The following is a 27,415-nucleotide window of genomic DNA, read 5'->3' on the forward strand; positions in this document are numbered from 1 at the left end:
AGGGTAAAGACTATTTCAAGTTATCTTATACACCATCAAAGACGATATTGAGACCCAAAAACTTATGATAGATGGCATTGAGTGTTACCTACTTTTTTTTTTACATGTGATATGATAGAATATTAAATCCAAACTTTTATATAAAACAAGTAACCCGTCTCTTTTTTAATTTTCAACCTTTATAACCTAAAATACTATTCTCTTTTCTTCCATAATTTAAATATATCCACTTAACATACCTATAATATATTCTTAATAAAATTATTTACAACATATATCTTTCATTAATTATATTAATAACCATAACGTCAGCCGTCACCTCCACCACTGCCACCACCACTCGTCACCTTCATTGCCACCGTTGTATTATGCAGATAGTCATAACATATTATCTAACTGGCCTGAAAAGGCTTATATATATCAACTAAAAGTTGAATATAGTAACTGATAACACAGTAGTTATTTATGTACCGCAGCCACTCTTTACAAAAGAATTTGTTTTGCTTGATAGGGTCATCCCATAAATATACAACCTATCTATAGACAGTCATAGGGTGCAATGCAACCATTTAATAGAAAAGTTAGGTTAAATTTTTATGAAGGATGACATCTTTGAAATTAATTTATAAAACTGTCAATCAATCGGTTAAAATATGAAAAGTTTAGTGGGGACATTGCTCTATAAAGAAATGAAGAACTTAGAGGAATCTAGTTAAATTTTGAGAGCAAACATGTCACGAGTCAAAACATTTGTGTACCGAGTTAAATTAGTGTCGGGCCAAATTGTATATCATGTTGATCCACTATCAAAAAAGAAAAAAGGTTCTAGGGTGTAAATGTGTAATAGTAAAAAGAAATAATTTTTTTTATTCAAATTCAATCAAGAATTTACTCCTTGAAAGAAATATCTTCTTAGAGTATTTCCAACCATCACATAGGAAGAAATGTACCAAGTAAATATCACACTTCTATCACATGTAATCACTTTCTACCCTTAAACATCACACTGAAAACTGAACCGCGCCTCACCGCATTCTCCCTTCATCCGATTTAGCCACAAGCCCTCGTTGGAAATGCTCTAAGTATAGTCATCAAAATGCATGAACAACCTTAGCTATGATATTTGTAACTAAATTAAAACAAGTGTTTATAAAATATTTGAAGGTTTTGAAGCATGTAACATCAAAAGGATACCATATGTGACTTTCATAGTTTCATACAATTAACCAATCGTAATGGTTTCTAATGAAAAGGACATTAGTTTTGTGTTTCAATAACTCACATTTTTTTGTTTTTTATTTTCATGTGTAAGTAAGAAGTATGATGAAAAGTCACATTACATTGCTTTTCCCAACATTACATGTTACCTGCTTTGTCCTTGGTTACCAAATTCATGATATAAATCGAATGGCCTACCACACACAAGATTATAAAACCACTAGTCTTAAGAAGACATGGGCTCAGTCAGTCAATGGGCTTATTATTCATCCCTCACCAATTATTACTCAGGCATTCCCTGTACTTGTTAATAAAGGTACTTTTTTTTGTATCACTTCACCAATAACCTACATCTTTGACTAAATAATACAAGAGTAATAATAACCCACAACTATATGCAAGGTTTGAGTGTTTCTTTTAACGGCCAATAAAGCTTCATTTATTGATCATCAAGAATTGCCATCATCAAGATGTTAACAATTAACAACAATAACAACCTATTCATTCATATTGGTAAGTTGATTTTTATTTTAATTTTTTTGGAACAAATATGGTATTAACAATAAAAAGTCTATGGTAAGACGCCGAAGAGACATAATGTTTACATCAGATAGGAGGGGCTAAGATGCCATAAGGGCCAAGAAAAGCTAAACTTAGTACACCAAGAGGAAAACCGTAAGAAAAAAATAGACACAATTCAGAAAGAAAAATGTCTTTACTACTATCATGATCTGACTAAAATATGGCTTGATTCTTGTTCTTCCATAAATACCACCACCAAGCTGCCATGATATCTTGGATAACCTTCTTATACATCGTGGGGCAATGTAGCGTTCAATCTAAATTTACCTAATTAATAATATCAGCAAGACTGTAGTCGGGTAAATCAACATTGATATGTTTCTTTACAAAATGTTACTATATATTGTTGCTTATTTTTTCCTTTTCTTTTTTTTTTTTCCTTTTACGACATTTTTGGGTGCTAACGTCCAAAGTAATAATTCATGTTCCATATTAGAGACTGTGTAGCCTTGTTATAGCCTTATTTGAGGACGAAAATCTTTATTTCAGCCTTAACATAACTTTTCTTGTTTAAAGTTCATTGTATAAGATGGTCTTTAACACTTTTTACAACAATGACAAATTAAAGACCCTAGACTCTATAGAACATAATCTTTGTGCAATTGTGCCGAATGAAATGAACAGCTATAGAATAAAGCAACGCAACATGGAGTGTCTAAATAATGTTTTGACATCTTTATACCATTCCATATATTATCAAAGACCTACCATAGGAAAAGAATGTATTTCGTTATCATTGTGCTCCTTCAAATTATAAGGTGCTTCTTTTTAAGGCATTATTTCATTTGTGTTTTTTAGGAAACTATCATTTTTCTCTCATATTTGACTATAAAAACAAATCATTATAGAAGTTCTTGGATATTAAAGACATATGCACTCTATATGAAGTAAAATAATCGACTTTTGTAATATATGTACCGATGTACGTATTAAAATCATTTCTAGTACACTAAATGATACGTTTATAAAATGAGTAATGATATATTCCTCTAATATTTTGATTAAAATCATTCCTAACACTTAAGAGGGTAATAGTGACATATGATTTAATTTTATACAGTTTCTTGTCTCTCTTCTCTTCACAGTATTTACTTTTGATAGAGATTTTACTCTGTTTTTAACACTCTCTCTCATTTTCCTTAAAAAATCTACCTTTTAACCAAATATTAACTATATGAGCCCACTACCTCAAATTCTATGCTTCATTCACACATCATTTTCAGTCTCTATATTAGAGAGATTCCAATAGTGACCGTTATGCAACTGGTCCAAGATGCCCACTACATAATATAATACCACTTTTTCTTTTTCTTTTTTTTTCCCTCAATAAGTTAACATTAACATTATTCATATAAAATCCATACACTAATACCACCACTACCAACTAAAATATATAATAAAAAAAAAAAAAACTGTAAAACATACATCTTTTTAAAACTAAAAGAAAAAAGAGCGGGAACAATTAAGGCTAAGTTAAACTAAACAGATTCTTTCTTCAAGTCTGCCTGCCCAATGATTATTAAAATTAGAATAGGATTTAAAAAACCAATTTCCTTCGTGGCGCGAAAAAGGTTGATTTCCCGGCATATTTGGCTAGATCTTGTATTGTTTCGCAAATCAAATCCTTGAATATCAACCGTTCGATGTACAATACTGATTCGGAAATCTCTATCGGGCGATCACCCCATCCATTGCTTCTTGCAAGGTCTCTTTTAAGCACAATACATATCAAATCCAACACATTGTCTGCTGTTTCTGGCTCACGAATTTTTAAAAACTCGGAATAAACTTGTTTGTTACAATTACCATATTCAATTATCGAATCTGCATTCCATGGGGGCAACTCTCTTTGTTGGTCCAAGATCTCAATGACCGCGTCGAATACTAGCTTCCTTTGGGCTTTACTACTTTTCGACGCGTCATTTCCATATTTTTCTTTTTCCAAGAAATAATACACACTAGAGTCGTCTGGAATATATCTAGACGCTCTCAGTATATCTGAAATATAGGTGTAATACGAATCATCATATTCGGATTCATCTACACTGGTTGATGTGGATGAAAAGATAATCGAGTTCCAAATATCGTCGTCCATATCAACCATAACATCTGCCAAAAAAATTTTTTCATTAATGAGTTATAACAAGACAACGAGTCATAGAAATATACATTTAAATATATAAAAAGTACCATAACTGGTTTTTTTTTATAAAAAATACTGATATCAGTCTGTATCAAAAATTTAAACACTGACATTGATAACAGTTATTACTACTACAAATAATTCATTCAATACAAAAATTGACTTAGCAACGCCGTCGTCGTCAGAGTGCCGACGAAAACCACCTGTGAGCCAACACAAGTCACGTGACAACAACCATGAAGCACATGTTAACTTTTGTACCAATGTACAAAAATATGTTCAAAAAATTATAAAAAAAAAAACCATTATGTTTATATGTTTTTTTTTATTTATTATATATATATGTGCAAATAAGTGTGTGCCACGTGGGAATAAGTTGTTGCATATGGAAACGTCATGTGACCGCAATGAAGATTTAGTTTTTTGTAAAAGATAAAGGCATTTGTGTGCGTAAAATGTACCTTTGAAATCAATGTTACGTTTCATAACCGGTGACGGAGATGATGACTCATTGATGTCGAATACGGAGTCCAGTACTGATACTGGACTCGGTAAGACGGAGTTTGAAGTAGTATGTGACTCGTTGATAGTGTTCATTTCGGCAATGCTGTTTAGTAACTTGTCACATCTTGCAAGCAAACTTTTTCCATCTTTGTATTCGGTTTTTGGTCTCTGAAAATGGGTTCGGGTTAAATCAAATAAAAATATCAAGTAACATAGAATAAAATGATGATTAAATTTTATGTATATATTACCTCTGGATCTGACTGAGAAGTTGTACTGCCAGAACTTTCTGAAAAAGATGACGATTCATCCTCTGTACGAAAGTTCCGTGCAGCTTTTCTATTTGAACTAATCATGTCTGTAGGTCTCCTGTGTCTAGGAGACCGGTCAGTAACATACTGATAATTGGATCCAGATCCGGATCCGTTTCTTCTAGGGGTAAGCTTTGGAGAATTAACCGGTGAATTTCTTCTTGATGAATTAGTGGATTCATTAAAACTCCTTTGTGTTTCAATGCTTAATGGCTTTCGTTTAACAATAGAATTGCCACTTCGAGATACCGGAGACGAGTTTCTAGATCTCACAGGACTCCTTCCACTTCGATCAATCACACCATATTCTTTCTTTGGGGAATGTATACTTTCGGAGGAGTATCTATTATTTACTACTCCGAAAGTATTCCCGAATCTCTGATTGGTCCCACCAGACAGCCATGGCTTCATAACAACATTGTTCGAATCATCAATAGGCATGAAACTTTGATCATAAACAAAGTTTCTTTGACCGTCATAGCTTAAAGGTCTTTTGTTTTTGCTGTGCAAAAGACCTTTAAGCTGCAACGCTTCAAGAATATGTTTCAACGACTCGAGATCGTTAGTACGATCATCGATTCCTCTCATCTTCAATAGCTTTTCGGAATCGCCACACATTTGATTTTGATTTGTACTCTGCTTTGGCTCTGGGAAAAAATCCCCGGAGTCAAAGAAGCTCCTCGATCTCCATTGAGATTCACTTTTTTGGTTTCTTGGTAAATTCTTTCTAGCCTCTATACCCCTGCCATTCTGCCCATTTCTGTTTCTCACATTATCTCGGATTTTCTCATTACCCAAATTTGTTTCAACGGGTTGTTTATTCGGGTTCAAACCGTTTCCTTCAACGAATCGAGAGTTAAACAAATCTCGCGACACTCTAGATTCAGAAGCCGACCTTCTTAACTCCGGTTTTTTCACCGTCTCCGGACTCTGTAAATTCCCAGAGTCCGAAGACGGAAGCTGCTCCAGTCCCATCAGTCTCGCAATGACACTAGGGGACCGAGAGTTAGCTCCATTGTCTTTCGGGCAAAGACCACCTTTCGAGTCAGTCGTTGCCCGGCTGTCAAGAGACAGCCTAGGCATTTCCTTGCAAAACTTCCATGACGTCCTCATTGTTCCCTCTTTCGTCTCGAAAAGAGGGAACGGTAGAGGCGACTTAGGTGGTGTTACATTGTTTGAGCCCGGAGACGGTTTGAACCGGTCCGGGCTTTGAGGGACGGAAACAACCGGTTCAACCGTCACTATCTTCTCAACCGGCTTTATCGGAGATGACTTCACGGATTTAACTGACTCTGGTGATGTATCAACACTCTGCAATCAAATGTACACAATGATCAACCATCTTTTATTAATATTAATATACAAATATATACACATAATGTGGTTTAAAAAAAAACTTACTGTGGAAGGAGGAAGGCGTTTAGTGGAGTAAATACGTTTGTTAGACAAAATCTGTTGGCGGTCAAATATATGTAGAAAACCAGACATGCAACCAATTTGTTTTTCTATCTGTTTTTCAACATTTTCCGTCATCATTTTTTTCCGGTGAGATTCCGACACCGGAGAGGCTGTTCTGTTTTTCCTTCCGAGACAGACACACACAGTGTATATATATTTGGTAACGTTACTACTTTACATTTGGTCAGAAAACTTCATGAACACAATATAATACTCGTAGTACTTTATTTTTAGGATGGTTTTTTTTTTATAAAAGAAATTGTGAAAGAGTGTGTTTTATTGTGGGGTTTTAAAAGCTTTATGGTGTAACTCCCGCTTTCTGCTGATTTAAAGGGGAGAACAAATGAAGTGAGATCAGTGAGGGGGAGACATCATGGTGGTGGGGTAGTCTCTACTTTGAGATTTTTTTCTTTATTTTAATTCATCCATATCTCTTTTAATAGTTAAATAAATGAAATAAACAAAGTTTATATGGTCAAGAGCTTAAGCGTAAATGTGGTTAGCCTGTGGAGCGCCAAACCACAACGGCGACCCGGCGTGAACCACTACTCTATGGGGTGGGTTAGCTCGTTGTGAGCCATGAACACATCCGTTATATTGTATTTCTATCTTTATTTTTATTTGGGATATGTTAGTATAATAAAGTATTACGTTAGATTCATTTTTTAGCATGATTATCAAGTTGATAAGTAATTATTAAGAGGCATTTCTATTTCGAGAAAGTTTTTTATCGCGGATCCAGTTAAAACAACGTATATTAAATTTTTCGCTGTCAAATTGCGACATATTCATTGGACAAGGTGCATAAACTTTCTTTTTTCTCCTTTATCATTAAACTATCTACGAAGAGATATATGAACTTATAATTCAATCATCCAAACACGTTATCACATTTAGCCTGTGTTCTCGAGTTTATATATAAAGGAAGGGGAAAGAAGAGAAGATTGATGAATGGAAGAGAAGAAGTAGAGTTTCATTCTTTCCAAATCATAATATCTTTAACAACTTTTATAGAACTTTCCTTCCAAATCTTTTCCCTTCTTTTCTCTTCTTCTCTTAAATAAAACTCAAGAACCCAAATATTTTTAAAATCCTTTACAATCTTTTCCTTTTCTTTTAAAACAAAACTCAAAAACATACCTTTAGCCTTTTCCTTTTCAACATATCTTGTTTGATTTGATGCTTCATAATGTGTTAAATGTATGTTATTATATTTTAGTAGAGAAGATATTACATCTTAACTACAAATAGATGGTTGTCAGTCATAAATATTATACGAGTATGATTTTAAAACTATAAGTATGATTTGAATAAACATTGAAAAGATAGTAATAAAAAAAGTAATCTGTAGTAAAAAAAAAAGTAAGATTTTAAAATTACAAGTATGATTTTAACACTATCAATTTACATTTTTAGACTATTGCTATTATAGTATTATTAAATCAGCTGGGTTGCATCAGTTAAAGTTTTTGTCTCTAGAGACAGAGTCAAAGACTTCAATTTTCATGTCCAATAAGACTGAAAGTCCTTTCCTACATTTAGTAGATACTGGAAGTAGTTTCTCTACCTTTGGTAGGGTCAAGTTGTTTAGTGTTTACATCTCTAGTTTTAGACTATTGGTATAATTACTGCATTATATATATATATATATATATATATACGTGTGTGTGTTTTTTTTTTTTTTGGTGAGAAAGAAAGAAAGATACATTTAGTTTATAATGTAATTGTTGTTGACGTTATGAACTTATGAAGTTGTTAAGTTACTGATAAACATAGTTCTAGTTTTAGAGTAATGATGATGTATTGTTCTGTCGACTATTCCCAATGTTTTAAAGATATAGGATTACACCTCTATTGTCATCATATAGGAAATATTACAAGTCATAAACACAATGGAATGTAACGGAAAAATAATGAAATGAATTAAGGATGAATGAGAGGCTATATTTAGAAAAATTATCGGGAATGTAATTATGATTTATTGGATTGGATTGGATGATGTAGTTAAAGATTTCATAAAACAAATGACGATGTTTTTCTAAACTTAAAATTAATTCGATTATATAAACTTAAAATTTTAATATTTTTAACAATTCAAGATTTATACGTGTAATAGTCAATTTATTAAGATTAAACGTTGAAGGGATAAAAAAAAACAAAAACAAAGCCAAAACTCGTCGTATATAAAGGAAAAAGTATATAAATACATAGTGAAGTCTCAGGTTAAAGATCATAAAGCACATTAATTTAGAGAAGTGATAATCGTACCACATGTTGTAATAAATCTACCACATGTGTGTTTTAATAACTTGTTCAGACTTTAGAGTGTTTAGAAAATTGTACTATGTGGTAGATTTATCAAAATTTATGGTACAAATATCATTACCCATTACTTTATGTTAGTGCACATAAGAGAAAATTTCTACTTGATTAAATACTAGAGCTAGTATTTGATGATAGTACAAAATTACATTTTGATGCTTTTCTTCAAAAAAAAAAAATTTATCGCATATAAAGCTTTTATCGTGATCCTTTCCTTTGAGTCAAACTAGATTATATTCCGCGTAATATGCAGATAAACATATATAACTAATAGAATACTAATGTTTCATGATATGTTATATTGACAAATTGTAAATAAAAAGTATTGAAAAACAATAATGTATATATGTTTACATACAATTAAATGAGTTAAAATATATGTAAAAAAAGAATTGCGTGACGTAGAAAAAAAAAAAACAAACAGGGACCTAATGAGTAATTATTCACATAACTAATATTTATATTACATTTGTAACATTTTATTAATTTAACAAACTTAAATAAAATATGTTGAAAAATAGTGATATTGTCATTTTTATATATTTTATTTATTATTCTAAACACCATATACAAATCAAAAATATTTTTTATTTAAATATCATAAAATATTAACGATATAAAATTAAAAACTTATTATTATAATTAATAGTTATTACGTTATATGATAAAGCATATATAAAATCATAATTTGATAACGAAAAAAAAAAAGGTGAATTTTTAAAATAAGATAAAGTTTAGGAATTATTTTCCATAATAGTATCATTAAATTATTTAGTTTCTATAATTATAAATGTAGGAAATTACTTATCATCTTTAAATTTATTATAATAAAACTAAATATATAAAAGTTATATAAGGTATATGACATCAATATATTGATCTATTGGTTCTATTTAAAAGTTGAGCTTCATATAAGGGTGTAAACTTCTCCATTTTGGAATGAAGGATTCTCTTTTATATGTATTTTTATATATATTTAGAGATATATATGTATGACGAAGCTAAAAATTCCGTCAATAGGAGGTATAATGTTAAAAGCGAAATATTATGAAATCTTTCTAAAACAACATCTATATATGACATCAAACTATCAAAGTAATAACGATCGACAAGAAAATATCAGAACAGTGAGTTTCAAATTTCCACTCTTTCGCATTAGACATTCATATATCGTGTTTAGCTACAGAAAAATAAGATACTTTAGAAAACTAAAAATACCAAAAGTCATATGTTTAATTCTCCTTTATAATTTGATAGATACTTTCATACACGTAAAATCATTCAAATTTTATTTTATAGCGTTAATATAAATTGTTCTTATATATACAACGAAACTATATATATTTTACATTTCTTTTAATTAATACTAGCACGGTACCCGCGCTATGCGGTGGTGGTCGTGGCGGCGACGGTGTGATGGTTGAACGACTGTTGGTGGTGGAGCGACGGTGAGTTGTGTATATAATTGATGTAAAAGGTTAATGGACATATTTTAAATGATAAAGGACTGACAGTGTAATTTAATCATTAATGTTAAGAGGATAGTGTATATGAAAGTATTTTAAGAGGTGTTAAGTGAAAATATTACATATTTTCAACATTATCAAAAATAAAAAAGGTTATTCTTTTTATAATATAATATAGACATGAATGTCACGTATATGGCCTTCTGTCCTTCAATACGAAACAAAAGGCCACATGAGAATAACTGTATAAACGTCATAACAAACAAGTCAATATATAACATTCTTGACTACATCCAAATAGTGACTACTCAAACCCACATTACAATGCTCCATAAATACAAATTAAACACCACCAATTGACCACCGGACTATCAGTTATAACATGATAAAGGGCATGCAAGTCGGATAATCAGACGATAATGATGTCGAAGAATTACAACCTAAAGTTAGCGTTTTTTTACCGTCAAACAAACCCACAAGACAAAAGTATCGAAAGAAAGAAACCGATGAGCCCAAAAAAAACCAGAATCAGTTGCCTTGGGAAAGGGACAAAGACATGCTTTGTGTCGAGCTTGAGTTACTGTATCCAAAGACCCCAATTGTGGTGTATTACACACAAAGATTGATAGTTTTTTCTAACTTAAGAAAGCAAAACAACAAACAAAAAATATGAAGTTCTTGGCTACCGACTTATCTCATCTCCCACTGAACGAACAAAATGTTTTGGAGCAAATGAAACGAACCATGCGTTAAAAATGCGAATTTGATGAATAGTCGAGTTTTAGTTTTTTTCTATTGTCTACTTTTAGTTTTTTTTATTATTACTTTTTATTAAATAGTTGTAGTTTAAATTCTTATTGTATTTGTAGTTTTAAATTTTATTAAGTAGTTTTAATGAAATTAACTTTTATTTAAAAAGTATAAACTTTATTTTATAATATAAATAATATATATAACATTTATTTAAAAAGAAAAAAAAAAATCTCAAGATATTCCTCCACCCCAAGGGAAGAGAAATGATTAGACAGAGGGCATTACCTAAATGGGCTACTCCATTAGTCTAATTATCCATATACATATATTTGCGTTGGCTACTTTTTTACTCTTACTTCCCCGGCCCCCCTTCAATACGATTTCTTTTTTAAGGTAAATAAAAAAGTGAGAAAACAAAAACGGACAAATTACTTCGAATTGGAAAGAAGGTAAAATGTGAGTTCCAAAGGAATGAAAAAAGTGAAAGAATCGACAAGTATAACGATTGACTTTATAGAAACAAAAGCAAAAGATTTCCCAAACCACCTCCCATCCTCTTAAATCACCTGTCTATCTATAAATGGATATATTATTTATTTAACTTACTATTTGCGAGTAAAGAAAAGTGAGTATGAGACTGTTATGCATCAACCTAGGTAAAAAAAAAACCTCTCACATACTAATATTTTAATATTTTAAATAAATGTTTGTCCCCATGATTTTTATGGTTTAAAAAAAGGTATGTGAAAGGTTTTTCACCCAACTTAGATGACTAACAGTCTCATATTCCCTTCCCCCTTCTACAAATAATTCAATTTGTTATATGAATACACATTGTGCAACCAAAACGTGTCGTTTAATCTGCGGATTTGAGACATTTGAGCCTCACAATCAAAACTCGACTTCACAAACAAACAATTGAGGAAATCGTTGTAGATATCATATATAGGACTTTAATTTCATTCGATAGATTACATTATCTTCAATGATAACTTATAAGAAAAAGAGTTTATGGACATGTATATATTCAATGTGTTATTGTGTTTGTGACTTGTAAATGTCGTCTATGAAATGAATGGTATAAATATGTACATAATTCATGTATTCATATATGTTATATAATTTCGGAGTAACACATTCTAAAGTTCTAATCATCTCGAATAGTAGTTCATATATTTTGTCTTGAATATTATTTTAGATTAAACGAATAGTAGTTCCATTTGAATATTATTTTATATTAAACGAATCAACAGGTAATGAGGTAAAGAAGAGCATTCGAAAGGAGGTAATTAATTTGCTCAATTTTATTTGGAGAAAAATAGTTATTTTAAACAAATTTCAAATCTCTTTATATACAAAAAAAAAAATTAAAAAAAATAACTCTTTCCCTAATAACGTATTCACCAATTACGACTCAAACAATTACCAGTAAAAAGAGTTTTATATCACCAATCGTCTCGCAAGTATAAACGTTTGTCTTTGAATAATTATTTTTCTAAAGAAGATTGATGGGATTTAGGGGAGTTTGGTGGCGTAAAATGCAAAACATGATGAACTCCAAATCCTCACTCCATACCAAGTGATGTCAGTGGCTTCTGGTCAAAGTCAAACACACATTTTAGATGTCAGAAATGGGATGGGATGGGATGCGATACTTGCTTCATTTCATTATGTAGCCCCACTTGTTTTTTATTTTTATACTTGAATGCTAAAAGATATGCATATCCGTTTTCCAGTTATGTTACTCTCTTTCAGTTTTAATACACTGATAAATTTCATAGAGTTATACACATTTTCCAAAGTGTATACATACAACATTAATAATATTTTTTTTAAAGTTAAATTGGAATTGGAATAACCAATGAATCACCAATTCATCCGATCAAACCCTCATAGATGATAGAATATCCAGGTCCAATATAAAACCTCAATTTTGTATAAAACATATCAAATCTTAACTCACGAAAACATTACCCTCCGTCCCAATTTAAATGTCATGTTGACTAACTTTGACCGTAAATAACTTTGTTTGTGCTATATATTAGTTGATGGAACTTATATGAACGAAAAGTACATTAAGAACTCAATTCATTCATATATTTTATATCAAGTATTACATGACACAAACAAAGTTATTTACGGTCAAAGTTAGTCAACATGACAATTAAAATGGGACGGAGGATAGTATTAAACTAACCGATACCTCAACATTTAGATTCATTAGTTAAATACAAGTACTTTTTATTTTTACACTTATACATTTTATGTGTAACTATAACCTATAATTCAAAGAACGGGAGGTGATCCCTACACAACATGTTTTTGCCATACACAATAATGTATTCATTATATGATTGTACTGTATAACTGTATGATGCATACAGTGTTGTGTATGACTAAAAGTGGTTGTGTAGAAATCATTTCTCTTCACATAATGGATCGGGACAAGTGTTGTTATTCAATCTTTTCACATTATTTCATGTTTGACATATTGTAGTCATCCTAAAATAAGTAGCAACTATTAAGATGATATGTGGGTGTAATTTGAATAGATCGTTTTAAATAGTAATGTTACCTTAGTTACTAACATACAATCAAGAATTTATGACTTTAAAGCTAGTTTAGTAAATTATATATTAAACTTTTGAATATGAGTTTTTTTTTGTTGACAAACTGGAATAGAAATTTAAGTGTATGTTATCATATCGCACAAACTTATAATAATAAACAAGTATCATTTTTCTTTTAAGTATGTACATGTCAAAACATAATTCGGAATTTGCTATACTAGCCTATAAAGTCATTATTGATATCTATCTTGAGTAGTTTTACAAGTTTGTTTTCTTATTTCACAAATGATGACGATACTACCTTTGACTAAATATGACTATTGTAGAAGGGACATATTCTAACAAATGAACAGTGAAATGGACGGTTTACATCTGTCATTTCGACTACATATTTCATACTTTGATAATGTAAATCTTCTATTTTTAAACAATTACGAAAACAATATTCCTAATTATAAATTACAAGAACGTTTAACATGTAAGCAAAAAATACAGAAAATACGTTTTGTTAATCAGTTTATATAAATATGAAGGATGAGACTCGAGTGGAAATGTAAGTGTAATAATAATAATGTAAAGATCGCAAAATAAAGTTAAACTAGGCATGTCGCATTTGAAGCGCTCGAGTGCAAAAGATGTTTTGATGGGCTAAAAAGTGAAGGATATATAGTTGGAGTGTGTTTGTAAAATTTGGTGCCCATGGTCCTCCTATCTTATTATTGGGGATCGGTTGAAACTAGCCAACCACACACTAACAAGTAACACCTCGATCCCATCTATCACATTATTCTCTACACCCTAATCTATACATACAGCAAAAAAGATCATATTTTAATAATGACATCATTACACTTGAACATCATTTCTTCTTCTGTCTTATTACATGTGTGAGAGTTGGTGATTATTGCTAAAATTTAAGGGCTTTTTTTGGCAGAAAAAGTTTTTGACCGTGAAGGTTTGTCAGTTATTATTGATCGCTACATATAGTAATCGTCTGGTTCCATTTCTCGGTTATAATAAGTCTTTTCTTTAATCAAACTAACCAAAATGGACTGCCTGATCGAACTCCGGAATATGAAGATCCAATTTGAATTCGGTTATGCCATCTCCAATGCCAATAACATCTTTAGGCGTTATTTAGCTAACATATCATATCATTATAAAATTTTAAAATCTTTTAACTTTATCCGTAAACTTACAAATTTATTACATGTCCTTATTTTATAATATATTATGGATATCTTAAAAAAAATTTAAAAACATGTTCTGTTTTTTTTAAACGACAATAAATAGTAATTTACATAGAATTAGAAGGCATTGGAACCAGAGTTTACAATACAAATTATATATTTTTAAAAAAACAGACAATATATACTAAGGGGTTGGGTATTGTACAACAAGTATTAAAGTAAAACAAATAAGACAAGATCTTGACCCTTAGATCATAGTTAATTTTTTTTTATAAGAACGGCAATATATTATTAAAACATATAAGACATCTAGCAAAGTACTAGACATCAAATAGAAAATACAATTACAATTACGGAATCTAGGATACTCGAAAATTAACAAAATCCTAGACACAAAACTTGAGACATGAACTGCGAGGAAAACAAAAAGGGTCAAAAAACTCGTGGCAATTACGAAAACAAGACACGAGAAAAACCTTCACCAACAGAGGCCGAGCAACCGGTTTTCACTCTCTGGTGTTTTTGATGCAAGCCCAAATAAGCCTCAAGGAGAGCAAATCGATAAAAGACGCATCCAAATTACAAATAAACGAGCGGGTTAAATTGATGCACGAAGATTCACGAATCAATTGATGCACAATGATTTTCATGACGCACGATGATCTTCAGTGAAGAGAAACCTATTTTTTATTTATTTTACTTTAATGTTTGTTTTATTTTACCTAAAACCTATATATTAAAACAAACTAACAGCTAGCAAAATACTAGTTGTCTGAAAGAGTTATACAATACAAATTAAAGTAATGCAATTACACGAAACTTTCACCATTTATAAACATGTCGTCAAATATGGATAAATAGTATATAGACAAAAAAAACCGAACATTTTATGAACGAGAAAAAGCATAAAGAAGGAAGGATATGGAAAAAAATATCTACTTGGAGATAGTCTTATGTTTCATAACTCCAAAGCAACATTTTGCACTGATGAATTGCCATGGTAGCAATCGGAAGTCAAGTTAGGTCTAAAATGTCTTTAGCAATTCTCACCATCGAGTTTATACGTCTTTGTAAAAATTCTATTCTAACTATTCGTTTAAAACAAGACTACTGTAATATACTAACATATGTCAAAATACTAACATATGTCAAAATGAAATGATATGTATTTTTCTTTTAAAGCAAAATGTCGAAATGAAATGATTATTCAAGAAATAAATAAGCTTCAAGTGTCATTCATGTGATGCTTTACAAAGATGTTCCAATAACTTTTTTGCGGGATCATGGGGTTTAGATAAAGATCGACTTCCGTACATAGTTATCTACATTAACTTGATTGGATAGGTTATTTTATTGATATGATAATGTGAATAAGTTTTTTTGTTTTTTTAAAGAGTTAACATAATACTTAGAGGCAAAGGTGTAGTGCAAAATTTGACAAAAAAAAAAAAATAGGCCAACACAATAGTGCCATTTGTCATAGAAAAAACTTGTCAATACTAGCCGAAATGTTGTCAAAAAGTGTCGTGTAATTGAGTTTTTTTTGCCAATTTACCAATATGCAAATTTGTTGTCAAAAACATCCACTTTCACTAGAAAACAAAAAAAAAAGTCACAAAAGATGCTCCCAACGTTCATTAGCATCGGCCAACACTAGCCGATGTAACTTGCCAAAACTTATCAATTAAACTTGCCAAAAATAGCCAATGCATGTGATATAGGATTGCCAATGAGCCAATAGTAGCCAATGTTTTTTTCGATACTTTTTGCCGACTATACCCTTACCTCTTATATGCGTGAAGTTTCATACATTGAACTTGCAGAATTAGCCTTCCAATTATATTTTTTTACAAACAATAAAAAAATAGCAAGAAAGTTGATTGGTTTGAAATTGATATGGGAATGCTAAATCAATGATGGAGGGATTGGATTCTGATTCCTCCTCCTTCTGTACATCATATGGGTTTAAGCACTTGGACCACTTTGGAGACTGTTACCCAAAGTCATAATAAATTAAGGTATTTGTTTGTGTGTATTGTGGAGTAGGAGAATCAGGTTTGCATCTTATTTCGTTATTAATAACAGATTTACTAAGTACTTTCATTTCCTAATTAAAGCTACATGAATTTTCAGTTTGTCACCATGAGTCCATGACTTATTAAATCCGAATTGGACTTGTATTTGTATTCAGTTTCTTTTAGACTTTTGAAGACTAGTTGTGTTATGTTTTTGTATTTGTATTTAAATTGTCACAATGTTCTATTTTTTGGGGGGTTTTGTTTGGAGATGGATGGTGGCAAGAGAAATGCTTGAGTGACAAACAAATACTCCGTATTTACTAATAAAGTTTACAAACATATGTGGACCAATGAAATAAGGAGAGAGAGAGAGAGAGAGAGAGAGTGAATAAAAAGAAAAGAAAAATAACTTCATTGGTGGTTATGGATGACACATATGTTTGTAAACTTTGTTAATAAAAGTTTGTTTGTCACTCTAGCATTATTAAGTTCTTGAAAAATATCATGGTCATTACAACATGTGTTAGTCCTGCTTTTTTGAATATTTCTGTCAAATGGTTAGCTCTTACCAATGTTTTAAAAACTGGTATTTTAGTTATACCGGCATGGAAAAATTTTCCGGTATTATCGGTAATACCGGAAATACCGGCCGGTACAACTATTTTTAATTTATTATATTTTTTGTGTAAAAATCTTACAAAACTTATTACAATTTAACAAAAATAGTCAAAATGCAATTATAAGTTACTCAAAAATAATACCAAATATGTATTTCATAACAAAATATAGGTTTTAAAGTTCACAAGTAACAAAAAATAACATTAAAATATCATAAAAATAATTTTTTAAAAAAATCAAAATTTATTTTTTGAAAATACCGGAAATACCGGTATGGTAATACCGGGAATACCGGAAATACCGGCCGGTATTGAATAGTGAAAATACCGGACTTAAAATACCGGCGTGGTCTTCGGTACCGGTAATGCCGGCCGGTATTTACCGGTATTTAAAACATTGGCTCTTACAACCTTTTCTCAAATCCTTTCCATGGTCACATTATCTCTTTCTTGTTTTATATTTCAAAATATACTACTACCTATACTACTATATAAAAATTACAAGCCCATGTTGAAAGTTTACAAAGAATAGGACATGCGAATTGATCAAAATACCCTTAATGATTTAAATCACCAACAACCCTTAATATTAAATTATATCATTAATCCATTATATTATAAAATCTCTAGTAACCTCCTTTAAATCACATATCTTTATCTACACCAATTGATACCGCCACCACCGTCACCATCAGTCGCCGCCATCTCACCACTGTCATCTTCGGATCACCGCCGCATTGCGCGGGTACCATACTCGCTAATTATACTTTTATCACACTCTTTATCATTTTTCCACAAATAATTTATTATATCCCACCAAGAAAACAAGCCTTTTATTGTTTAAAAATTAGCCCGAAACCATACTTTTGGGCTATCCAATATTTTTGAAGAGAAAAGTGTGACTATAATATCCGGGAACATCTCACTGTTTTCTATGTATCTTCCAGATATGGTGAGAAAAAGGTCAAGAAAACACTAGTTGGGGTGTCAATATTAATAGTACCCGTATGATTGTGTTGATGCAATAATTTACCGTATATTTTAAAGATTTTGTGAATTGAAATAAAATAAAAGTTTTGTTAATGACAATTTTAAGGGGGTCAATATTAATTAACTAATTAATTTTTTTTTCTAATGGCAAAATTAATTATATTACTATAAACCACTAGCAAGACACTAGAGGTCGAGATACAACATCTAGAAATACAACAAATTACACATTCTAGACCTACCCAGAACTTTAATTGCTAAGGTTACAAAAGGGTTAAAAAAACTTATGCTGAAAAAGACATAAGAAAAAACCTCACCGACGAAGGCCGAGCCACCGGTTTTCACTTCGTGGTGTTGTTGATGTGACCCCAAACAAGTTCTGAGGAAACAAGACAAAACAACACCAGAAAGACCAGATTAGAGACTAAATGACCGCTCGATCCAAGTATCCCAAGTAGAAGTAGCTTTCCTATCTTGATTGTTGATCCATAGAAAAGAGATCGAGACAATAGAATGGAAGATGTCTTTGCTGCTCTCGTGAATGTCGTTATGTAAGGCATTATTCCTTGCTTTCTGTGACATCCGTCAACAAAACTGGTAATTTATTATAGTCTCTAACTTACATTCCAAATTTCTTGACTAGTCAATGTGCCTATATAGTATAGCAAGCATAGAAATGTGGTGATTATTCCAATATGTGGCTACTATTATTATTTGGATTCCAATAGTTTAGGATTTAGATATTTGATCTTCCTAAACGTAGATGACTAAAACTATCCCCGTAATTTTTAGATGTGTAGTTGTTAGTCATATTTATTTATAGACATTAATAAATCGTTATATACTACTTAGTAGTGCGATGAAGTCTATGAACATCCGAGTGAGTTACAATAACTATATGTGGTGAATTAATAATAATGATAATACTAATTTATTAAATATAAAAAAATAATAATAATACTATATATGAATATGGAGGATAACCTCCTGTTAGTTGGTTTGGCCAACTAGGAAACTTAAATCCTCATTTTAGTTCATGATACAATAATAACTACAATAATACTTTTCATTAAGTAAATTTACGGAATAACTTAGTATCCTTAAGGTGCACATACTAAACTAAAAATAAGAATTATATAATCAATGAGAATACAATGGAGAGGTCAGAAGGAATTCGAATTTTACTAAAATCCTTATGATGAATCAAAGTTTAGTTGTAAACTAACTCCAACTCTTATCTCTACACATATAAAATAAATGTGCCATTAGTCATCAAAACAAATTCCAAAACACAAATTTTGTGCTTTCCTCTGCCGTCGAATACGAAACAACAACATTACCATCACAAAACCAATTTTTCAATCATCACGTTGTCAAAACAATTTTTGGTGAGTTTAAATAACTTTCATATTATTTTAAAGATCTTTTATATAAATTTATGGTTAAAGTTCTTATAAGATTATATTTTATTTATGTTGTTAAGGTATCTAAGGAGTGATCTTCAATCTTAGGGTAAATTACTAATCTTTTCTCTTTTCATAATATATATATATATATATATATATAAGCATATTTTTATTTATTTATTTATCTTTATTTATAAGTAACCTATTTGATAAATATATATTATGGCAAATTTATAATTTTTTTAGGGTTAAATCAAAAGCTTGAAGTATAAATCATATTAATGTTAAAAGTTTACATATTTGTTGTAGCATAATAATTAATGTAATTAAAGAAATTCAATTATGAAGGCATGAAAATCATAATAACATATGTAAATAGGTGTTGGAAAGATTTGAAAGTTTATATATGAATATTAGTTGTAGTAGTCTTTAAAACAGTAAGTTTGGGTTATTTCAGAATCTGGACAGATTCAGTTTATTAACTTTAAGAGGTCGTATCTTGGTCATGGGAGATGGTTAAGTCACGTTTTTGGTGTCTAAAATTAATTTCAGGAAGTCTACTTTCTGGTGGATGTGGTTTCGTGTCAAAATATGAGGTTAAAGGTTGTCAAATGAATTTTATAACAAAACTGCGCAAAGCTAAGTATTCCGAACAGATTTTGGTCGACTTCAAATAGTCATATCTTGGTCGAGTTTATGAACTGAAAAATTATTTTTCTCCAGAAACGTTTTTGAGATGTTAAGATTGTACAGTAAAAAAAATGGATTTTTTTGAAGCTTTGAAGACCCTTAACTTTTATAAAACTTTTCTGTGCGCAAACAGTGATTTTTCTGACTAGTCTGTAATCATTGAATTTTTAAAAATAGTTAACGTGCCAAATAAATTATGTAAAAATTCATGTAAGTATATAACACTGTAAGGTAACAGTAGTTAAGATTTGGAATCTTGAATCATTCGTTTCATCCTAATAAAAAATAGATAAAGTTACTAAAAATTTCAGTTAATATGAACTTGTAGAATTTAATCTTAAATCAGTAAAACAAATATTATATATTAAGTTATGTGACTTGTAACTTAATAATATATGACAAATCAATTGTGAATATTTTGAAAGTAGCCATATGTGTATTTCATCAAATACGAGTTACAATGGACGGTTCTTGACCATGTCCATAATTGTAACTTGTTCATATTTATATGTTGTGTAGATTCTAGCGACCTTGTTGGATTTGCATAACTACTTGCTTGTCGAGGTGAGTTTCGTAGCCCCTTTTTATATTATTTCTTTGGGGGAAAATGATGCTCAAAACACTTTTCATTTCTTTACTAGCTGTGCCAAAACTTGTTTTTTTTCTTGGACAAATACGTGTAATTATGAAATGTGTATGCTAGCTTGTTTGTGTTGATTCTATGATGCAATAGATGTCTGTTGATATCTATTAAAGACTATTTAAAATCTATCGACCAACTATATACTCCAGCTGGTAGTTGTTGGTATTTAAAGCATGATTGAGCTGTTGGCAGGAGTGATGGGGATTGTGTTGTTGGATAACTATGATGACATTGATCAGTATTTAGTATGCTACTACATGTTTATATTTACACTATTGTCCAAACTTGATATATCATGCACAGCAAACTCATTTGTATTCCTTTAAACCTACAAACTCACCAACGTTATGTTGACATTTTCGAGCATTCATTTTCAGGTAATAACAATGCTTAGGAAGATTGAGCTTATGGACTTTAAGAAGACCAATAAAGGGATCCTTCATGGACTCCTAGACTGCATGAGAAACATTGAACACTAATTGCAATTGTTACTTCTTTTGATATTTGAGGCGTGTTGCCTAGACTTTCCGCTTGTGGAATTTACATTTATTTGAATTTCATTTAGTCTGACTCTATTATAAAGTCCATGTGCTATTGCTATATCTTTTCGTCATATCCTACGATTCCGCCTAAGGTGGGGTGTGACACTTTCCAAATGTGCCACCACCATATGAATAAGATAGCTTGAAGTCTGTGTCGATGGGCAACCAAAATATTCAAGCTCTCACACCAAGTAAGAATTCGATCAGGTTGGTCATTAGGGATGTCGTGGTTCAGCCAATCACTTAGAAGAATTCTGGTGTCTTTAACAAATTTGCATTGATGAAATAAATGATTGAACAGTTCATTCCCATTAGAGCAATTAAACATCTAAAGGAGTTGACATCAATCCTTCTACCAAACAGATTGAGATTCGAAGGTAAAGCTTCACGTCTCATTCTCCAAACAAACAAGTTAACTTTTTTTGGGACGAGCCTATTCCATATAGTCTTTGTGTTACCTGAAATTAGAAGTTTGTTGTGATCGTAACAATGTCTAATCTGAGAGATGGAGAATTCAGATTTTCCTTGAAGGTTCCACACCCATTTGTCGTCTCCTTTTGATGCATTAAAATTTGTACTTTGTCTTGCAAAAATTCAGGGGGCGGTTATTGATATATAAACTATTACTTTTTATGCATGTGATAAGCTGTTAATGACAACCCTTAGGGCTGTCATTATCATTTTCCATAAAATAAAACTATATCCGAAAATAAAGTCAGCTCAACTGGCAGATGTGTCCCTTATTTTTCCTACATGTTTTGCGTTTGACTTTTTTGTTTGATAAGTCCGTGGATTTTTCCTGAATACTATTAACGGCTCCAGAACTTCTAACGAACCGGAATGTTGTGCTAGATAGTTCCATTGTATGTTTTAATGTTCCTTAAATAATTGATTCTTGAATGACTACTAATACAAAGTTGTATATGTGATTAGGGGCAAGGGTGTAGTCGGCTTGTTTTATCGGCAAACCATCGGCAAACATCGGCTCATCGGCTACACTATAACACATGTATCGGCTATTTTTGGCAAGTTTAATCGGCTAGTTTTGGCTATATATATCGACATGTTTTGGCCGATCCTTGTGAACGTTGGGAGTGTGTACTTGTGACCGTTTTTTTTTGTTCTTATGCTAGTCTTTTCAACCCTCGCCGAAAACCTAAAATTCCTTTTTTGGGGGTTTTCGATTTTGAGGCTAAAACTATGTTTTCTTGGCTTCTATTGCTGGAATATGTGCCGATAAAACTTGTTGATGCTCCTAACGTTATATCACCCTTTTCCGGTGAGATCCAAAACCCATTTTGGGGTTTCCGGTCGTTTCCGGCCAAAAACATTCACTTTTATTACGACCAAAACTTTGTTTGTCTTGTGCAAGGGTGTAGTTGGCTATTGACTACTTGTTGGTCAGTTTTTCGGCGACCCTTTTTTTGGGGTTTCCGGTTTAATCGATATAGTTAATTGTTGCTTTGTTGGTTCGGTTTTCGAGCGAGCCCTTTCTTGGGTTTTCGGTGAACTGCTGTTGTTGTTGTATGTTGCATCGGTTTTCCAACGAGCTCTTTCTTGGGTTTTCCGGTGAGACTGTTGCTGCTACTGCTACGACGGCTGTGGTTTTCCGGCGAGCCCTTTCTTGGGTTTATGGTTAACTTTGGCTGTTGCTACTGCTTACGACGGTTTGTTTTCCGGCGAACCTTTTCTTGGGTTTTCCGGTTACTGCTGCTGCTTATATGTATATTTATCTTTTTACATTGCCGTTAATTACATGTTTGTGGTTAGCTTGGTAGTGTTAACTTAGCGGTAGCATTGCCTGAGTTTTCCTTTGTAGCGATGCCGGATTTTGTTCCATTAAAGCAATAGGTAGCTGGAAAAAGTAGTTTTTAGGTGATGATGATATCGTTGAACAGTTTTAGGTTGTCGGTTAAATGGGCGATGATGATACAAATGTTTGTAAAAATGGGACTCGAATGATCCGAGGCGTATCTTGGCGGGGTAAACCTTCGGGTTAGCAGTCATGTCGTCTCCGACTTTCGAAATTCCCGACCCCCAAATTATGAGCCCAAGTTTTGTTTTATAAAAAAAAAGGTCACTTTTTTAGTTTTCCGGCAACTAAGATTATAAATTACGGTTACCTTTTATTTAGTTTTCAAATTGGCAAGTTTTCTTTGCTACACCACTACTTTTGGCTAGTTTTGGCAACGACACGTGGAGATTTGTGATTCGACGATAACTTGCCAATTTAGCCAATTTGTTAAAATTTTGACACTACACCCTTGCTCCTAAGAGGCAAGAGTGTAGTCGGCTAGTTTTATCGGCAAACATCAGCTAATCGGCTAAACTATAACATCTCCATCGGCTTGTATCAGCAAGTTTTATCGGTTAGTATTGGCTATATATATCGGCTAGTTTTGGCTGATCCTTGTGAACGTTGGGAGCATGTACTTTGTGACCGTTTTTTTTTTGGGGTTCTTGTGCTCGCCGGAAACCTAAAATTTTTTTTGGGGGTTTCGATTTTAAGTCTTGATCTACATTTTTCTTGGCTTCTATTGCCGGAATACGTGCCGATAAAACTTGTCGATGCTCCTAACGTGATATATCACTATTTCCAGTGAGATCCAAAACCCCTTTTTGGGGTTTCCGGTTGTCGCCGGCCAAAAACATTCACTTTTTACGGCCAAAACTTTGTTTGGCTTTGCAAGGGTGTAGTTGGCTATTTTTACTACTTGTTCCTTCGGTTTTCCAGCGATCCTTTTTGGGGTTTCCGGTTTTCCGATGTGCTTCCTGTTGCTTCTGCATGTTGCATCGGTTTTCTGGCGAGCCCTTTCTTGGGTTTTCCGGTGAGACTGCTGCTGCTGCTGTTGCTACGACGGCTTATGGTTTTCTGGCGAGCCCTTTTTTGGGTTCTTGGTTTACTGCGGGTTGTTTTCCGGCGAGCCCTTTCTTGGGTTTCTGGTTAGACTGTTCCTGCTTATATACGTATATTTATGTATATTTATATTTAAGAAGAAGCCCAATGACTGCTACTAATAAGATAAGACGAACCACTACCCGCTCCTTGGCACTAGTGAATTGCTATCAGAAGTCGCTATAATAAATGTCATTGTCGAATTTTTCCTTGGTAGTGTTACGGTAGCATTGCCGGATTTTTCCTTGGCGGCATTGCCGGATTTTGTTCCATTAAAGCAATAGGTAGCCGGAAAAAGGTAGTTTTTAGCCGATGATGATATCGTTGAACAGTTTTTTAGGTTGTCGGTAAAAATGGGCGATGATGATACAAATATTCGTAAAAATGAGACTCGGATGATCCGGGGCATATCTTGGCGGGGTAAACCCTTTGTGTTAGCAGCCATGGCGTCTCCGACTTCCGAAATTCCTGACCCCCAAATTCTGAGCCCAAGTTTTATTTTTTACAAAAAACGGTCACTTTTTATAGTTTTCCGGCAATTAGATTATAATTTCCTGTTACCTTTTATTTAGGTTTGAAATTGGCAAATTGGTTAGTTTTCGTTTACTACACCACTAGTTTTGGTTAGTTTTGGCTAGTTTTTTGCAACGACACGTGGCGATTTTTGATTCGTCGATAACTTGCCAAACTTGCCAATTTTGTGGCACTACACCCTTCCCCCTTATGTACTTAAATTTTTTTAAAATTGAAATAAATTCTAAAATAATGGTTAATAAAAACTTGTTACATGAGCCTTGGCATCTAGAGTATATTGGCATGTTTAGAACTTTTGGTAGATCTTGCACTTTTGGCCACGTGAAACCTGTCTACTCTTCTTATTCTCTCTCCAATGAAACAAAAGTAAATACTATCCTATGTCTCTACTCCTATATACACAAAAGTCTTTTATCCCCAATCATATCACAAATTAGAATATGACCTCAAACCTACTGCAATTCCCAAATGCTAGCTTACAATAAAAGACTTTTAGACTAAATAAACATAAAAAAAAACTATGCGACACATTTGTTACTTGTCATTGGATGCATTTTGTATTAATGTATCATCACTAATTATTAGAATCTGTAAGTTTTTTTTTTTGAAACTAAGCACATATAATAAAAAGTATGGGTGAGCAAAAACTAAACTACAAACCGAAAAAACCATGAAAATGAAAAAACCGGAAACCTAAAAAACCAAAAACCATTAGTTTTGGTTTTCAAAAAATCGAAAGTTATGGTTTGGTTTTGGTTTCTAATGAAAAACTGAACCATACAAACCGAACCGAACCAAAAATATATATTGTTTACTTTATTTTATATCAATATCATTTTATTATTAATTTTTTGGTAAATATGTTAATATATTTACATTTTTAGGTGTATATAATAATAATATTTATATGTTTTAAGTGAAAATACACAACAATATTGATTTGCTTTAATAATTGTATAATTAAACAACGTATAAAAAGATATAAATAGTTATATATAAAATTTGTTTGAAGTTTGTACAACTTATTTTTATGGATTTGTTGTCATTGTTGTAATGTAATTGTTACTAGTATTGTTCAGAAAACTTGTTGAAATTAATTATGGTGTAATTATAGAGTATAAACTTATAAACTTTTCAAACTCAATTTGACTCAAACCGCAAGTGGTTAAAACCTGACTAAAACCGAACCGAAATAGTCCCAAACCAAAACCGAAAAAACTGAAACCTAATGATTTTAGTTCTCAAAAACTGAATTAAACGGTCCGGTTTTTGGTTTTAGTCAAAAACAGACCCAAACTGAACTGTACCCACTCCTAATAAGAAGGGCGGCTTTAGTTAACAACTAGGTATGTGTTAAGGCAATAAGGCCTCAGGTTTGTATATGGTTTAGATACATTTGTGCTATAGAGTTTAGGACCTATGTAGTTCCCTATCTTAAATTCGCCACTAATTAGAATATGTCCTTTTGGAATACTAATATCTAAGCACATGAAATAGTCGGATGGTTTTCTTATTTCATGCAATAAGTAAAATAATTAATTTAAAATTAACATGTAGACATGATAATTCAAAATATCGAACATTTTAAAATTTTCCCACTTTATAACTATTTTATCAGTGAAGATCGATAAATATATTTTATTTATTACTAACTACTATATACTCAAATGTTTTCAATTCATGATTTCAATTTGCAATGAAATCAGCTTAACTGATAGATGCATACTTGTTTTTTTTTACATGTTTTGAATTTGATTTTATGGGGTGGCAAGTTTATGAAACTTCCCATAATTATTTGTAACGGATTATGTTCTGCATCTTGTAGTTTAAAGTATATGTAAGACTTCACGATTGTATAAAGAGATATCCACTAATGTCAAATGTCGACCCACTGTTTAAAATATTTATAAGTTTAATTTACAAACAGAATTCTTATTCAATTCTATAAAACTTGATACTTATGAAAAAAAAATTAATAATAGACGATAAAAGGGGAAAGGCATTGTTTTTAAGTTCCACTATGCTTGGGAAGTGTAGCAAAGCTGCCAAAAGCAAAATGGGGGGTTTCTCTTTGGGGTTATTTGCCGACTTGCCGTCCTCATCACATGCCTTCTTCTTTAGTTTAATGTTTTATACTTTATCTCCTTATATCTTAATAAAATCTTCATAAAAATAAATATGTTAAGATTCTATTCACAAAATCCCTTTGATTGAAACTAAAAATCAACAACTACGTTTTTTATTAACCAATAATTATTCAAACATATCAATTCTTATAAGTAAATTCAACCATTAGCTACTATTAGAACTAGTTAAGTTAATTATTTTTTGTACGAGTTAATTAGTTAAATATTTTTGGTGGAACAAGATAAATAGCTTCAATGGGGTATGTTGATCATAATATAATCTTGATTTGACAGTAAATTTATTCAATATTAGATTACCTTGGCTAATCGATTTGATTGAAAAAGATGATAATCTCCTCGTGCCCTTATATAATATAATAAGAATTTAGTTTCGTGTATATACACATTTAACTAAAATAGTTAAAATATCTAAATT

General features: G+C 31.6%; 1 protein-coding gene across 1 annotated transcript; it reads right to left on the minus strand.

The window, feature by feature from the left end:
* Positions 1 to 3,131: 3,131 nt before the first annotated feature.
* On the minus strand, positions 3,132 to 6,499 carry LOC122583047. The gene is made up of 4 exons (XM_043755486.1): positions 6,160 to 6,499; positions 4,699 to 6,069; positions 4,405 to 4,615; positions 3,132 to 3,909 (listed from the first exon to the last, which is right to left on the minus strand). Exons 1-4 carry the CDS (start codon positions 6,292 to 6,294, stop codon positions 3,338 to 3,340), a joined length of 2,289 nt encoding a protein of 762 aa, XP_043611421.1. The 5' UTR covers positions 6,295 to 6,499; the 3' UTR covers positions 3,132 to 3,337.
* Positions 6,500 to 27,415: the final 20,916 nt, after the last annotated feature.

Source organism: Erigeron canadensis, chromosome 9 (genome assembly GCF_010389155.1).
Source record: "Erigeron canadensis isolate Cc75 chromosome 9, C_canadensis_v1, whole genome shotgun sequence".
NCBI lineage: Eukaryota > Viridiplantae > Streptophyta > Magnoliopsida > Asterales > Asteraceae > Erigeron > Erigeron canadensis.

Bases quoted from the DNA above. Each gene is read 5' to 3' on its own strand.
- LOC122583047 (XM_043755486.1), bottom strand. From the start codon at position 6,294: ATGATGACGGAAAATGTTGAAAAACAGATAGAAAAACAAATTGGTTGC. The intron at 4,616-4,698 runs GTAATATATACA...ACCCATTTTCAG, and splicing joins CTTCTCAGTCAGATCCAGAG to AGACCAAAAACCGAATACAA. The intron at 3,910-4,404 runs GTACATTTTACG...TTTTTTTGGCAG, and splicing joins ACGTAACATTGATTTCAAAG to ATGTTATGGTTGATATGGAC.